The 18236-nt window shown below is 36.9% G+C and overlaps 1 protein-coding gene across 1 annotated transcript in view; it reads left to right on the forward strand.

Annotated features, from left to right (window-relative positions):
* The first annotated feature begins 16812 nt into the window (after positions 1-16812).
* LOC132149298 (pleckstrin homology domain-containing family H member 3-like) overlaps positions 16813-18236 on the forward strand; it is a 35413-nt gene continuing 33989 nt past the window's right edge. The window contains exon 1 of the mRNA XM_059558424.1: positions 16813-17293. Within this exon, the coding sequence (XP_059414407.1) occupies positions 17159-17293 (135 nt within the window). The 5' untranslated portion in view covers positions 16813-17158. The remainder of the gene's footprint in view (positions 17294-18236) is intronic.

Below are 18236 nucleotides of genomic sequence, written 5' to 3' on the forward strand. Positions count from 1 at the left end.
ATTCAAACTGCAATCATTAAATTATTGAGGAAAACTTATAAGTAACGTGATTTGTGAAAATACATATGGGCATTTGGATGGGCAGGAGAAAAGTGAAGAATATTACATTTAAAGCATCAGTTATTGCTTTTACATAAAATAAATCCAATAGATTCAGCCAAGGATTAAATTATAAACCCATGCATGAATCCTCTATTGATTTTCTTTACACACAGACAAAATCTACTATTTCTATAATCCTAACCTCATCCCTAAATCAAGTCCATCTAATCACCATCTGTTTCAAGTCAAAAACACAACTGTGGCAATGTGCATTTTTAATAGGTTTTGAGAGCAGGGTCCTGAATTCTTTATTTACATTATAAAATCATTGAAAGTGATGTAACATACAGCCAAGTATGGTGACCCATACTCAGAATTCCTAATTTAACCAATCCAAAGTGCACGCACGCACACACACACACACACACACACACACACAGAGGGCAGCCATTTATGCTGCGGTGCTCAGGGAGCAGATGGGGTTCAATGCCTTGCTCAAGGGCACCTTATGGCATTGCCGGCCCAAGACTTGAACCCAAAACCTTAGGGTTAGAAGTCAAACTCTCTAACCACTAGGCCACGACTTCCCCATTTAACTATGTTTTGTGATAAGAAAATAAAAACTATGTGATCATTTACTAACCCTCATGTTTTCCAAACCTGTATGACTTTCTTTCTTTTGTGTATTTTGTAGTCCATTCAAAATAATTCAATATAGTAAACAAAACAGGTTTGCTTATCAACATTTTTCAAAATATTATCTTTTGATAAAAGTTTTTTTTATGATCTACTCTGCATTTAGACCAGTGTTATTTTACTATTATTATTATTATTGTTGTTGTTGTTATTATTATTGAGATAATATTAGAGATTTTTATTAATATTTGAATTAATTTTTTATATTGTTCTGTTTTATATAGTGTTCTGTTTTATTTATTATTTTAGTTTAAGTAATTTGTTTTTTTGTCATTTTTTAAAATGTCTACATAGTTTTAATTTATATTACGGTTTTAGCTATTTTATTACATCAACTTAAACTAAATGAAAATTAATAAATTGAAATTATATGCTTAATGTTATTTAGTAATATTTAGTATATATATATTTTTTCAAGTGACGAATGTTTGTTTCATGGTTTTAGTTTTATATAATGACACTGATTAATACCGTTTATAGTCTTTGTGTACAGTATGTTAGAGTAAAAGCAAGCACTACAACATGATATGGTAAAATGCCTCATATGAGCACCAGGTGGCGCACACAAGTCATGAGGTCAAGCGTGAGGTTTCTAGTGAAACGGGTGTCAAAGGCAGTTTAAAAACAGGCGCCAAAGAGCCACGACTCCCAGCCAAAACTTACGACCAATGGAAGAGTTTTGTTGAAGTGTAAAGATGAAATTCAGAGAGCAAAGATACTAAAACTAAAATCACTGGCTGTGCTGAAGCAGGTATGAGGAAGAGTGGGGGGATTTCAGGAGTGCCCTTGAATGTAACTATGAAGTAAAAGGAAGCTTGATTGGAGGCAAAGTTGCTTAGGACAAAAGACTGATGATATGGAAAAATAATAATAATAAAAAAGATGATAGTCTCTCTGTATTGATACACTTTGAAGACAGCAATTTACCAGTAAATGTGAAGCTAGGTTTTATCAGTTATGTGGTACGGGAATATGTCCTCCCTCCTTTACATTGTTATAATTGCCAACACATACAGGGCATACCGCTGCTGTTTACAAAGGGACATTGTGGTGTGTGCAAAATGAGGAGAAGAGCGTGAATACGGGAAGTGTCAGGAAGGAACTAGTTGTCGGGAGAGCACAGCGCTGCGGGCAGGATGTCCAGTGCAACAGCAGGCTCGTGAGATTCAGAAGATAATAAGAAGATTCCTTCCAGGCAAACCGTCACCCGTGTTTTTCCAAACTTCTACCCGTGAAAGTGCACTGGAACGACAGTCAACCCCCTGACTTACCACCTGTGAACTCGTACTACACTGAAAAAAAAATGTTTCAATTATCCAATTAAAACAATTTAGGGTAATGATTCTCATCTATATTTTATAACTTGAGCCAATGAAAAATACATAACTTGCCATAAACAATAATTTCTATGTCTATGAAAACTATTTTATAAATCTAAATTTAAGTAATTTCTTTTTATAGTTTTCATAGACATAGAAGAAAATTGTTTAGGGCAAGTTGCTTATTTTTCATTGGCTCAAGTTAAAAAATATAGATGTGAAATCATTACCCTAATTTTTTTTTATTGGATGAATGAAACATTTTCAGTGTAATTTCCAAGTTAAATCTATATCAGTTGTTATCCGTTTGTTAAACTAGAAAATTAAGAAAAAAAGCAAAAAAAATAAAGGGACATTCATACAATTTTCTATTTTAATTAAATTCCAAATTGTAATTTAAAAAGACAACAAAACATGAATTTTTATCTGAAAACATTTCCTCATAAACATGAAAAAACTTGTTTAACAAACTAACATAAAACAGTTTATCTCAGACTCACAACAAACGCCATCAAAACTGTAAGGTTTTATTCCACAACATTGGCAGTATGAATTTTAGGTGCTAACTCACCTTTTCCCAGGTTGAGCATTACCTGCTGAATAAAATATAAAGTGCTTTCAAACACTTAGTCCAGGTGCAGGGCATAAATCAGTCTGAGAAAAAGGACATAGAAGGCCTGAGATTGGTCGTTTCATCCATTACAAAGATTTCTCCCCAGATGATTCCCACTCTAGATGGCTTAGATGTGGACTTGCTTGATCAACGCTGAGGATTCTTACTGGATTCTGTTTGGTCAGTTGCATCATAACAGAGTAAGAAACAGATTATCAAGCCAGTTAGATAATCCTGTTGTCAAATACTAAAGGTCATATTATTACTGTATATGCAATTGTCAGTGAAGAAATAGGAAAGAAGAGGTGTGGCGGTCTAGATTAAAACTGGGACAAACAGGGTTGAAATCAACACTGGCACTTATGAGTTTACATGAAAATGGGTTATGCGATAAATAAATATGAATATATGAAAATGTATATCATACTTTTAAGGTGTGTGAAATATAGTGTATATCGTGACATTATTTGTCACTTTGGGGAGGAAAGAATGACATGGAGATATTTTAGGAAAAGGTTTAATGGATAGACAAGTATACAGAGCACTTATTTTTTATATATATATATATATATATATATATATATATATATATATATATATATATATATATATATATATATATATATATATATATATATAATGTATTTTGTTTCGGACTTATTTTAAAGATTCTATGTCGCAAACTTTAAATATTTCTCATACTTTTGAAAATCCAGCATTTAGTTGATCCTGATCGCTTGTTGTCACGGTTGTAAACACAACGTCTTTTTTCTTTCATGAGGGGCTTAAGCATCATGACATCTTTGTTTCCTAGTCTATGTTTGAGACTATTCGTCATTAAACAAAAAGAAGAAGAAACAAATGTCAGCGAGCAACCCTACAAGCTCCGGAATGAAGCCGCTGGTCAAACAGTTTGGGACTGGCCATCAGATCCACTTCCCTTTTCTGTTCCAACCAGTGACCTCTCCAGAAAAAGAGGAAATATAGCTGTTCGTGGGATTCAGTGAGGAACAGATTTTTGTCTTTGTATCTCTACACGTGAGGGCAGTTTCACGTTGAGACGTACACACAGCTGTTTGGTTTACTTTGGTCTCAAGACAGACATTCGTCAGGTTAAAGCTTAGCTGGTTCTGGTTTAGTTCAGTTCAGTTCTCAGACTGTGAAACATCTTTGGATGGAAAGTGAAACCACTGATCGAACAAAGTGTGCTGCTTTCGTTCAGGTAACAGAATCATGCAAATAGAGACTATAGGAACTATGCCTTCAAATGTAAATGCACTTCCTCTTCATCTCTTCCCCTTTGTAAAGGGTTTCCATAGTCTTTGTATTGCTCTGACACACATTCTGTACCCAGAAATGAACATAAAACCACACATGCCCCTAAACAAGTCTCTTTTATTCTGTTTCCTCCCTTCAGCAGGATTTTCCTTTGATCTGATGGTTTCTTCACTGCTTATCAGACGATCTGTGTATGCATATGTGTGTGGTTGTCACATGGTGTTTATGCATTTTCCATATGGGTATTTGCATTTCTATCTTTGGTCATTCTCTAAACATGCCCAAGACTGTTTTGCTGATCTGGCCTTGTCTGTTCAAAGTTAAGATAATAACTTGCATTAAATTTTAAAGTTAAAGTTAATTTGCACTGTAAAACACATAGTTTGGTATGTTAGTTGGCATTTAGTTGTCAAAAAAAGTTTAGAGATCCAGTACAGACCTGCTGAGAGGTTTTTTTGCTACAGGCCAAAAAACATATAAATGACAGGAATTGTTAATTTATAAAGGGAACAAAGTCAATGACATTCAACTCCAACTCTGTTTATAAAGCACCTAATAAAATAACCAAGTTGATCAAAGTGCTGTACAGTAAGTTCAATTAAAAGAATATAATAGCAAATAATAAATATCCATTTAAAATGCGTAAAAAAGCTCCCAAACAATCTTGTTCACATTGAAAAAGGAGAGAATACTGTATCTTGAAAAAGAGAATATCTTGATTAAATATGACAAGTTCTTAAAATCCTATAAAAAGGTAAATCTACCATTTTAAGAGACTTCTTGACCATGACATACTGTATGATGAGGGCCTTCAGTGGTCAGTGCTTCTCAGACCTGTCCTGGGACCCCCCAAAACTGCACATTTTGTTTGTCTCCCTCATAGACTTGCAGACTATACTAATGAGCTGATGATGACCTGATGTTAAATGAGGGAGGCAGTGGTTGCTGGTCTCCAGGACAGGTTTGAGAAGTACTGCTTTATGTTATCATTTTCTTGTTTTGTTTTAATGGGTTTGATTTGGCAAATTTTCAAATATCAATGCTAATCAAGCAGTGTAAAATGTTTTTTAAAATGAAATAATAGTATGATGCATAATGACATCCTGAAATTTTGTACGTTACGCCCCCCCAAAAGGTAATTTTAATTCAACATTTTATAAATATATGCTTATCAAACAGAGGTTCTCAACCCACTAGGGGGCCTTAGTAAATTTTCAAGGGGGCCTCAAGATGACTTAAAATGATTTAAAATAAGGCAAAACAACAAAAAATTAAGATAATTCTTATAATAATAAATAAAGATATTTTTCTTTGAAGAACCAGGGTTCACATGTTCTTGGAAAACCTCAATATATGAGGAAACCTCATTTTAAAAGTGACTTTTAGATCACAAAGTCATGTTAATGCATGAAATATTAAAACTCCATGACTATTTTTCTAAAGAATGTAAATTTTTCTGATTATACCAAGCTCTTAAATATTTTATCAAGTAGAAATTATATCAATAAATTATGAACAACTGGACAAGACATGTGGGCCTTTGAATATTGCTGTGAACAATGGGTCAAAAAGGTTGATGACCACTGCCATAGAAGAGTTGTATTAAAGTCAATGCATATATGAATTACATGCATTTAATGGATTAATAGATTTAAAATGAATATATAGAATGAGAAAAAATAGCATAATGTCATCAAACAGTTTTTGCTCTTGTCAGGTCCTGGAACACTTCTGGTGTTGGTGGGGGGCACCTATAGCCTCTCCATGTCTCATCATCCCCTGACAGGACAGCTGCCACAATAAGATGGATGTGGTAGAGTTTATTGAACAGATAAACAAAAAAATATTCTGACTTAAAGCACTGGACAGCAGCCTAGCACCATCTACCACAAACAATAAAAAGAAATTAGCTGCCTCCTACATTTACTTTCTCCTAAATCTGCAAATTCCCCTTCAGGTAATAATCTGTTTTGGACAGTTTTGGGGCCTGCATGGAGACACTGTGGAGGTTAGCATGCTAGCTCTGTCAGCAAGAGTTTCAATAGCAGGCACATTAGAGTGTAAGCGGTGCAAGTATTGTATTTTACAGAGCCCAGACTAGTCCTGTCATCAAGTTCCACTTTACAGTTTTAAATAACCATGACTGCAGCTCAGCTCACAGGCTAGAATAGTGTTTGCCTTATCAGGGTGTCAATGGCCATCACCCAACACCTTTGAAATTAAATTAGTACCCATCCATTTCTCTATGATTTTACTGAAGTCACTGCACAAACCTGTAGAGAGGTGTTAGTGAATTACACGTGGAGAAAATTTGCAAACATTTGCAATTGTATATGGAAGAATGCAAAACGCTCGCTGCACACTTGCAGACACACAAACACACATGTTGGACTGTCACACTGAAACATTATACTGGTAACCGCTGCCAAGTATGATAGTCCGCACAGTGCTGTCACTATCTAACAAACACTTTGGAGTGCAAACAAACGGGCAGACCAAACATTCAAGGCCTATCAGATGTGTGGAAGATGAAACTCTGTGTGTGTAGTCTATATGTAGCTGTTGCTGCTATATGTATGTGAGCAGTGAGAGGTATGTCTTTTGTTCGTGTTAATGTCAATACAGTAAATAAAAAATTCTTAGATAAGCAAGTAATTCGTGTTCTTTTAAGGCAATTTAACAAGTCAGTTGGAATTTTTCAAGAGTTCAAATAGGCTACTAAGTTCTTCCACTTAACCATGAGACGTTAATGTCAGTTGTAGTCCTCAAAAAAAAGGGATCATATCTTCCCTCTCCTTGCTTCATTTCCTTGGCTCCCAATAAAATTTAGAGTCAACTTTAAGATTCTTCTTTCACATACATGGCACTGTATAATTCTGCCCCATTATATTTGTGATCTTATTAGGCCACACACAGCCTCTGGGTCATTAAGATCTAGTGATCAGTTACTTTTATCAGTCTCTCGTTCTTGTTGTAAATCAAAAGCCTGTAACAGTCTAACTTTGAACATCAGGGCCTCTCCATCACTGGTTGTTTGTAAATCTAGCTTTAAGACTTATTTTTACTCTCTAGCATTCAAGTGATGTTGTGTATGAACTTGGAATAGTTGGTGTTCTATGAATATAAATGTTGATTGAATTTGATACTTTTACATTTCTATTTATGTCTTTTTTTCTGCCCTCACTCTTTTAAAATTCAGAGTTATTTTTATTGTAAAGCACTTTAAATCAACTATGCTTGTCTTGACCTGGTGCTCTGTAAATAAAATCGGCCTTGCCTTGCCATCAGAATTCCTCTCTAATGCTTAGATTAGATTGCATTGTATTTTTGCTGTGAATTTCTGGTGACAGATTCTTTTTATTTTTATATATTTTTTTATTTTACTAGAATATTTAACACTTTCTTTTTACAGTATGTTTGCATTGTTATGTACTATATGTTCACAGAGAAAAAAAAAACAGATTAAGCATATAATATTTAAAAATGAAGAACTTTAAATACGGAGAACAATTTGTCATGACAGCCTGAAATTCTACATTCAGTCAATACATTTACCTAATGACATGAATGAATTCAACTAAAAAAATAAATAATAATAAAATAATAAAAAACCATGCAAACTGTTGATCTTTTTTCTGAAGTTCTACAAACACCACATTTTTTTCAGTGCATGCATATTGATTGTAAGAGAGAATGTGTGTATATGATGTATGTGTGACGTGTGAAGTAAATATTTGAAATAAAAGGGGTCTGAGCTTTAATCCACAATCACTCGTGCCAGAATTAATTACAGCTGCTTAAGGCTTTGTAAAAGTGTCAATATGAAAAAAGGACTGTATATTTTATGTGCAGTGTGATTGTCTATGTGTGCTGGAAGCTTTACTTAACTCTCCAAGTGCAAACTGATCCAGCGAGCATGTGGAAGCCCTGCCAACCGTTTAACCCACAGTCTCTTTTTCCTGACTGTATCTTTTGGAAAGACTGAGTGCACAGCTATACATACAATATGAATATGCTTATATGTAGATTCTACACCTGCATACTGTACATCTCTTTGTAAGCATGTTAATGTCTTTCATCAACAATCATAACTACTCAGGCTTTGATCACAATAGCTTGTAAATTCGACAAACAGTTCTGATGGATAATACTGAAATAGGATTCATTCAACCATATTTTTATGTATGTGTGTATTTGGGGTGAAATTGCAGGTTTCTATGATTGTTCACTGCAGATTCCATCCTACCCTAAAGCAAAGCAAGTCTAAGCCTTATGCATATGAAATCACAGCACAGTTGTATGAGTCTGGGAACACACAGATTTCCACTCAGTTTAACAGACCCTCAGTTATTTACCTAAAATGTGCCAACATTTATTTCCTTTTTCTTTTCCTTGCCCCTGCCGCATTGAAATTGAAATCCTCTTTAAGACGGACATGGTTTAACACTTTGTCACATCAGATGTATAAAGATGCATGCAAAACACAGACACTCTCTCCCACACACACACACACACACACACACACACACACACACACACACACACACACACACACACATGGTTCAGGGATTTTGGCAGCACTGTACGAGTTCTGAGTACTTTCACACATTCTAGAGGCTATAAATAGAGCAAGGCCTCTGGATGACTGCCCACCCTTCCTTAACTCTTAATAACCAGTGGGTCTACCCCACAGTTACGGGCTGTGCACTTCTGCTCACATGCAAACCTGTAAGAAAGCCTCTTTTAAGAGAGCATATGCCATTAACATGAACATAAACACATTGTCATAAATATTCTGGATTTTGGATGCTTTTAGCAACGTTAGATGGGTAATTTATAGCATTTTGAAGCTTGGATGAAAAAGAAAATAAACTTGGTTATCATCTGGTATTAGAGATTTTTTAAAATGTATTCATTCGATATTCAATATGTCTTTCAGCTGATTTATTGGTATTTTCACTTAAAATGAATCTGTATAAAACTAATAATATAATAACTGTAAAAATGTTTTGGCAGACGCCAAAATGAATACATACATACATTCCCTACTTTTAAATAAAATTAAATTTAAAAAAAAAAATTTATGCATTTAGCAGACGCTTTTATCCAAAGCAACTTACATTGCATTCAGGCTAACAAGTTTCTCCTAACATGTGTTTCCTGGGATTCAAACCCCCAACCTTGCACTTGCTAACGCAATGCATCTACCACTTGAGGTACAGGAACACTAACACTTTTAGCTGCCAAGAGTTTGTTATCAGCCCAATTTAAACAGTTTTACCATGTTTAAGTGGTGAATACCACAGATTTTCTGCGCATTTTCTGTCTGGGCCTGTAGTTAACAAGAGAGTTAATAATAAAACAAAAGAGGAGATCCAGGAGATAAAATAGAAAAGTATTAAGTAAGAGAAGAGAAGAGAAGAGAAGAGAAGTCTTTTCTTTCTCCCTTTAGTGTGCATATACCGTGCAGTATGACTGTGTCTGAATGCTGGATCTTTCTTTGCTTTGCCATTGTTATGTCTTATTCCTCCTATGCTCCAACCAGCCCTATAAGAATATATGTGTCTGTGTTTGCATATGCATTCACAGATCTGCACCTTTTTTCCTGGATATTGTTGTACGACACTGATGCAAAACATGATAAGGTCTGCTTTTGTTTATGGCCTCCTTTCTCCTGTCATTTTCAAGGCCAGTTCACAATGGACCGAAATCAGCTACTATCAGATAGCCTAGAAGTGTCTCAGATCCTGTTCTGTCACTGCTGTGAACATAACAGAAATATTTTGCAGATGCAAATATCAGGATGTTCGCTCTGAACAGCATTAACATGAAGAAAAAGAGTGGGACTCACTTTCTTTCTCAAGAGGAAAACAACAACTTCCTGTAAAAGAGCAACAGAATGTGTCCAGGGAGATGGTTAGGGGATGCATACAGTGCACTTTACGGAAACTGTTAAAGGTTTTTGTCCAAGAGGAGAGGGGGATTTGGGATTTCAGAAGGAAAAAAAGTTGGAGGAACCAGGGTTAAAGATAGAGTAATGGAGACCATGAAGGGAGGTGAGAGGGGGTTGGGAAGAGAGGTCAGAAGTTTATAGAGAGAATATTTATTCCCCCATGTGCCCTCTCCTTAACACCCCTTCTTCCAGAGAGATTTGGAAAGGAGGAGACACACACACACACACACACACACACACGCACGCACACGCACACACACACACACACACACACACACACACACACACACACACAACAAAAAACAAAGAAGACTGAGTCATATACAAATACACTGATTCTCCTAAAGCAGACATGTGCAAACTGTGCCTCACATCCTTGATTCAGCATTCATATGGTTTAATCAGGGCTGCGGGTCATTTATTATGAAAACATTTTCATTTAATAGCTACATTATCTAACAGGACCTAACAAGCTTGCATTTAAAATGCTCAGAGTTGCCAGATTTCAAAATCCAAACCACCAACTCTGACAACCTTATGTTATCATTAAAATGATTATTTGATTTTATATCTGCCAGGTTGACTTTATCTCAAAATGTGACTATTTCTCAAAATGTGCTAAAGTCATAATGTATTTTTTTTAAACTTCATCTCACGGTTACCTTTTTTATTTTTATTTAGGCACTGGAAACAGGCTTTCAAACTCTCCATTGAACAAAGTTCACAATATTCTACCCAGAAAAGTTTTATACAATATGTTCATTAAAGTGGCAGCTTTTTTATTCAGCATACATATTATTATTATTATTATTATTTTATTTATTATTATTAATTTTTTTTTTTTGGATTTAGCCTACACTTCAAATATAAAAATACAATTGCAACTGCTTGATTCAGCAGGGCACCTGTGCCAAATAATTTGCCCTCAAGGCATCACTATATCCGTCTAACAACTCTACCATGACACAGTATAGTAAATGTTTGCATGGTGGTCATTTGTGATGTCCTCGACTTAGATTTACAAGGTTTCAGGTTACCTCTGACTTCTACAGCTATGAGCTATTCAATCACATTTCAGACAAGCCAGTGGGACAAATAAACTCAGAAAAAATCAGGAGAATAAGGCTGCATACTAACAAAAGAAGAGAAGGAGTCAGTGTATTCATGAACAAGTAGTTCATAGAAGAGTTTTATAGGATGATTATTATGAGTGTGGTGTCTGTCTAATGTCAGGCTGACTCAGGGATCAACTCTATCCTATTTCTCATGTAGTATCAACACCTTAAGTCCTAACGCGACCTCACAGACAGGAAATGTCAATTATACCAAGTTGGGACTTGAGTGCAAGTCATGAAGAGTGAGAAGAAATGTGAAAAGACTATGATACACATTCCCAAAAACGTATACAACAATTTCCTACATGATTTTATGTCAATTCTGACTTTAAATCTTTAATTCAAATCATGAAATTAGTGATTAAAGGGGTCCTGCTATGCCTTTCGTGCATAATGTTCCAGTTACAAAGCACCAAGTCCACTCCAAAAGGGAGTATTCTCTGTATGAGTAAGCAATGTTTTTGAACTACTTCAAATGCCTCAACTGCAGTCCAGTTTTCTTCCAGGAACATATGCATAACAATATTCCTCATTTAAATAATTCCTGCCCAAAGCATTAAAAATAAGGCGTGTGCTCATAAAACCATATATCAGGAGTTTAAACTGACAACGTGCTGCAAAGAACTTTTGATTATGACAAAGAACTGGAATGACATGTTAGATATTATAATCATAAACAAACAGATTTTGTTGTTGTTGTTGCTGTAGTAACGGACATGAGCAGCAGCTCCTTTGCATTTAAAGAGACACACACAAAAACAGGATATTTTTGCTTCCAGCCAAAAAGGGCATTTACAGCATTATATAATAAATGATAAGTGGGGTATTTTAAGATGAAACTTCACAGACTCAACCTGAGATTGGGGAAACTTGAGATTTATGTTACATCTTGTAAAAAGGGGCAGCTGTGGCCTAATGGTTAAAGATTTGGACTTGTAACCCAAAGGTCACAGGTTCGAGTCTCGTTGCTGGCAGGAGTTGTAGGTGGGAGGGAGTGAATGAACAGCACTTTCTTCCACCCTGGCTGAAGTGCCCTTGAGCAAGGCACTGAATCCCTGGGTGCTGGATATATAGCTGCCCACTGCTCTGGGGGTGTGTTCACTTCTCACTGCTGTGTGTGTGCACTTGGATGGGTTAAATGCAGAGCACCAATTCAGTGTATGGGTTACCATACTTGGCAAATGTCATGACTTTCACTTATTAGGACCCTTTTAATGCTGTTGTCTGACCACAGAATTCTGTTATTGATCGGTCAGAATGAAGCATTCCATAAAGCCATGGTATTATTAAACATTTTTCTAAATATGTCCCTTTTCTGTTAATTGTAAAGCATATACAATTAATAAAGTTTCAAATTTTCTGATATTAAAACAGTTTAACCTTTATTAATTTTCAATATGTGAGGTTAAAATATCTCTGACTTTCAAGATAATATTTTGACCAAAAAAATAAATAAAATCATAAAGTCATAAAATAAATAAATAAATACAACTTGGCTGTTTGGGATGAAATTGAGAAATGTAAACAAATAAAACCTAAATTTAAAAAAAAAAATCATGGAAATTAGTGTTATATTGTTTAATTAAACATAAAAAACTTACTGTTATTACTACTGTATTACTACTGTACTGTATGAAAACCCAAAATGAAGATTTAGGGATTGTTTTGTGAGAATGAGACAGAAAACTGAAAACATCAGAGTGGTCAAATTCCTCTCACTCCCTTGTTTTCAGAGACAAAAGATGGGGGTTATAATGGCAGTCTGATTTTTCTTGAAAACCTCACTCTCACAAGCCATATATAGACACAAGACTCCCTCTTTCTTCTCAGCGTGGGCAGAGAGATTGACAAAGAGGGAGAGAGAGAGAGTGCTCTAAAAATAAAACATCTGTTCCAGGAGCAGGTCAGGTGGGAGGCAGGTCTGACCCGTCATGGCAAGGAAGATGAGAAGAGAGAAAAGCAGAGGTATAAGCCGTGAAGAAAATTATACTGTAATCTGTTAGAGAGAGAGGACGAGGAATTGACTGATAGAAAAAGAAAGATGCCAAGCAAGGTTTTTTTTCACTGGACAGCACACTAGCTAGACCGCACTGCAAGTGTGTGCGTTTGTGTCCATATGTGTTTGGCAAAACCACAGGCAGACTTAAAGACAAACACCTGGGCCAGCTTGCAGAATGATGAATGCGTGGAGAAAGTCAGCAAAAGTGAAGCAGAGCAAATTAGAGGAAATGAAGGCATAGAGAGAGAGAGAGAGAGAGAGAGAGAGAGAGAGAGAGAGAGCGAGAGAGAGAGAGAGAGAGAGAGAGAGAGAGCGAAAAGAGTCCAGGCACAGAGGGGCCCTGAAAATATCATGTGTCATCTGCATGAATGTGCGCAAGCAAGAGTGTGTTTGGTGAAAGCATGATTTATGAGTGTACATGAGAGAATGAATGAGCTGGGCTCTGTGTGAGACTTCAGGAAAAGAAGGATTAGAGTGGAAAGACTGACAATGTGTGTGATGAAAAAACTCACAATATGTAGTTATTTTTGCAAAAAAAAAAAAAAAAAATTACATACTTTTCATGTTTAAAAAATCTTACTTTTAAATGGTAGTATAGGTTGTTTAAGTTTTTTGAGCAGCCCAACCAGCAACACACAGCACCAATGGCTGACTATCTTTTTGTTGGACTAATAGTTGACAGGGAGTGTTTCTTAAAGGAGTCATACTCTCGTATTACCTTGGATACCTACTGCTGTATTATAGTCTTTCAGGCCCTTCTAAAAAAGAAAAGTGGAAAAAAAATAAACACAGAGCTCCTCAGACCCTTATTTCTGTAGGCATTATTGTCTCGCGAGATCTGATGCGATATTTTGGCTGTCGTGGACGGTCATTATAATAATGCAAATGAGGGGCGCGTTGATTGGTTGCAGGAAGGGGGGGGGGGGTTGACACCGCAGGTAACGCTTTGTTTAGCATATCATTACAAACTGACATCATGGCGCAAGTTGTGAATGAACGCGACCGGCTTCCCGGCCAGTGTATAAGTATGAGGCGCCGTTTAGGGCTTAAATCAAACTTCATTCACGCACACATATGAAACACGCTTGCATATATACTAAGTGGTCACACATACATGTATATGAACTCACGCACATAACGTTACTCATATGAGACACGAGCACAGCACACACACACAAATATAAGACGAGCACAGCACACACACACAAACTAGACGGCGCCTCATATATAAGCATTAGGCAACAAATAAACAATAACCGAATTCATGATGATCTCAGTCATTTGTTTTTTGCAAAGTACGTTAGCAGCCATTCCCCATACCTCGAAGCTAATACTCCTGCCAGTGTTGTGCCTGAACGCGTTCATTGAACGATAGTTCATGAACTCGTTCATATTTTGGGCGAACATGAACTGAACGTACCGCATTACTGCCTGATGAACGTTACTGTGAAGTCGTTCATTCTGGTGTCTGTGAACGCCACGCTCTCTCTCAGTTTAACTTCGTTCAGTAGGATGCCAGATTTCTATAAAGCCTTCTAGGCGAAAACACACCTAAAACACACCGTAAACCGGCCTTAATATGTAGCGGAAAAAACACCCAATCTGGCAACACCAGACTCTCTTGTTCGAACTCGTTCATCAAAATGAACAAATCTTTTTTCGAGTCATTTCGTTCACTTAAGGGGCTTTAAATGTTACTATTAACTGGCAAATTCCCCGAACACATCAACCTACGCAATTTTGATCATATTCTGAATTAAGAAATCATTATAATGCAGTCAAAAGTCCGTTTTTGCAGTCAGTTTACAGGGAACATAAATAATTACTTCACCACGAGTCTTTCGTTTATTTGTCTAGTGACAGATGCAATAGCAGCATACAATAGCCGCATTAGCAGTTAGATGCTGTTTGTTACACACAGTAGAGCAATAAAAACACAGTCTTACCATTTCAATTGCAGGCAATTTTGTTGGAATGGCGCTTTTCCCGAGCTTCGATGCCAACTTCGCCTGATATTGCCCCAAATTTGTGAAGGATTTCGGCGTACAATGTTTAGCACAAACACGTAACGATAAGCCAGTGGGAAGGGTTGAAGGAACCGCGTCATTAAAAATTAATTTAATCCACTGGTCTCTGATAGCTAGGTCCGTTCTTGGTAGAGAAAACACATTTACATGTTGATTCTGGCAGTCAACCACAGAGCAACTCACGTGTGCACTACGTTCCAGCATCTTTCGCGACTGAATATGAGGGGGAGAGGGGAAGGGCGAGCTTCCTGCTGTGGTGTCCATATATGGTATATCCTGCCCCGTCTTGACGTCAAGACGGGGAAGAAATCAAAATCTCGTATTTGAGTGCGCGTGCACGTGGGCTATTTTACAAACCCTGAGGTAAACAAACGCTTCACTTTTAAATATCGGCTTCCCGGCCAGTGTATAATCGTTAGGCAATCATAACATACATTGATTCTCGTGGAAAAGTGAAAATTGTAGGTGATCACTCCTAAAATGGATTGCTAATCTCGTCTGGTTCTAGATTGATTTTGGGAGCTTTTGAGCTGGTCAGACTCAAAGACCAGCTGGCTGCACACTGGCAGACCATATTAAACCAGCTAAGACAATTAAATCGATGTGGTTTAGCAGAGACATGAAACCTTTTTTATAAACCACTACACTACTTATGGTTACTTTTATTGATAATATTTCAGGTATTTAAATTCAGTTTTCAAACTGATTCATTTGTTGAAGTTCCCAATGCAGTTTCCGTAGGAGCCAAATCATCCAGTCCTGTCAATTATGAATATAAAAATCCAGTCTTGCAATCACCTCCACCTCCCCTTCTCCTCCTTTAATTTCTTCTATTTTTCCTTTATGCTATACCATCAAAATGGGGGATGAATGGGCAGGTAAACTCATGAATTAATAAATACCAACACTGATCTGACAAGTTATTTCCAGGAAGATAGGTACAATACAACTGAATGAAATGTGATGTTTGTGTGGTGTCTACATGGAGTCATTTGCTTTCCAAGCCATAAAAATGTAATAAATGACAGAACAAAATGTAGAAGGCAGACATTGCACAAGACAATAAAGAGGAAGGGGGATCACCAGACCTTTTGGAAGTCACACAAAAAAGTCTTTCTGGTGCTCTACCCTCTCCCCTCATTCTCTGTCCGTCTCCCTCTCTTCAGAGCCTCCCGTGACAAGAGTTTCCTGGAATAAAGGAGTCCATCTGCTTTCCATTCAGACACATAATGCGTTTCAGGAGACTACATTACCCCCCAAACACATGCACACACACACACACAACACAGAGTGATCATTCACCCCTTCACCCAGAACTTCACACTAACTTGTTAATGCAACTGCAAAGTCTCCACGTCCCAGCACTATCCAAACAATAGACAGCGAATTTCACTTTGCCATTCAAAGTAGATAACCCTCCTGTGATGACATCATGGTTTGGACAAGGACAGATTTGGGTACAGTTTTGAAAAAAGCTCTTATGTAAACAGAAACAGAGTAAACAGAGCACAGAGTGCAGGCAGGTTCATAAAAAAGCATACTTTTCTTGATTATGGCCTTAATTTAAGGTTAAAGATCAGGGATTTAATAGTTGTTGTGGCTTTACAATAAGAGTCAAACATTTCTGATCCCATCATCGAATGCTTCCATTTCCTGAAATGCATACTTCACATGTGCAGCTTGCCAGATGATGGGCGGGGCGTGTTCTGGGCGTGTGCGTGACGAGCCAATCATCTTGCGAATCCTAACGCATGGGGTGAGTTGCCCCGCCCCGTTCACGCTTCTTCTGAGAGAGTCTGCATGCTCATGTCCCGCAGAATTAGAGACGCGACAGAAGCAGATAAGAAGCGTTATTTTAAGTCTCCCTTTGAATGGACCCGTGGGATCAAAAGTATTTTAATTAGTCTTTCTCTTAAGTTGGACACGTATTTGGATATATCCCGCGTGATAAAACGCGGTATTTCTCAGTTATCCCAACCGAAATGGAGGAGTTAATGCTCTCGGATCAGCCCGTTTCATTTGACTAGACAGTTTCCATCTGTCCCAACTGCACGACAGGACGGTGGACATCACTGGACATTTACGGATAGAAACTGGACGACACGCCGTGATTTGAATGCCTTTGCAGGGACTTTGCTGGCTTGTGTGCTGCAGACAAGGCTTCAGTTTGCTGGCTCGGGATCATGGGGAGAAAGAGGAGGAAGAGTCGTTCGAGTTACGCAATCAGGACCTGCATACACACACAGGACGGGTATGTAGACAAAACTTAAGCTGTCACAAAACCTAGTAAGCCGACGACATGGAAAGCACAGTATGATGTCCAATAGTTAATTGCTGTAGTAAACTAACGGATATCTATCCTGATTGCCCCATTTACTTATTTTAAAACGTAAAAATATTTGTGTATACGTTTGTGTTTGCTACTGTTCTAGTCACGATCCCAAAAATAACAAACAACTTTCATTGTTTTGAAATAAAATCAAGTTACATATTGCCATTTAATTTTACGGGGATTACCAGTAAAACCAGGATACTAATTACCAGTAGTAAAGAATGAGTGGTCATGTAAAGAGTAAGTGCTAGTGATTTATTGAATAACTATTAGTCATTATTGGCATAAGTACTAGTATCTAATGATGGTATGAACATAATGGATTACATATTAGTAACTAAAAACATGTACACTGTAATGCTCAAAAGTGAATTGATTTTTAACATGAATAAATTATAATCTAGACATATACAAACATATTTTTGTAGCACTGACATGCAAATGTATTGATTTCTCAGTTTCAAGTCGTTCAAATGGAGTGTGATGTGAACAGCAAGGTTAATCTAGCGAAACTAGTTTTTCTAGTCATATTTTGAGAATCAAAGAGAAGCGTTTGTGTGCTATGATACCAATGCTACAAAGTTATCATTTGTGAGACATTCATTCAAATGTTCACTTTTTATGTGGTTTTGAGGGCTTTTTAATCCTAGCAACCCTATTAGAGGAAAACCATGAATGTCACACAATATATAAGGCAGCTGTACATCCAAAGTATTCCACTGTTGTCACACACAAGAGCTTATTGTTGAGGTGTTTCATGATTAGGTACAAGGTCCTGTGAAATGTAATGAACAGTGAAGGACATTCAGCTGAGCCAGCACTCAGTTTCCATCTATTTTACGGCTCTGTGCAACTGAACACA

Source organism: Carassius carassius, chromosome 9, assembly GCF_963082965.1.
Source record: "Carassius carassius chromosome 9, fCarCar2.1, whole genome shotgun sequence".
Taxonomy (NCBI): Eukaryota; Metazoa; Chordata; class Actinopteri; order Cypriniformes; family Cyprinidae; genus Carassius; species Carassius carassius.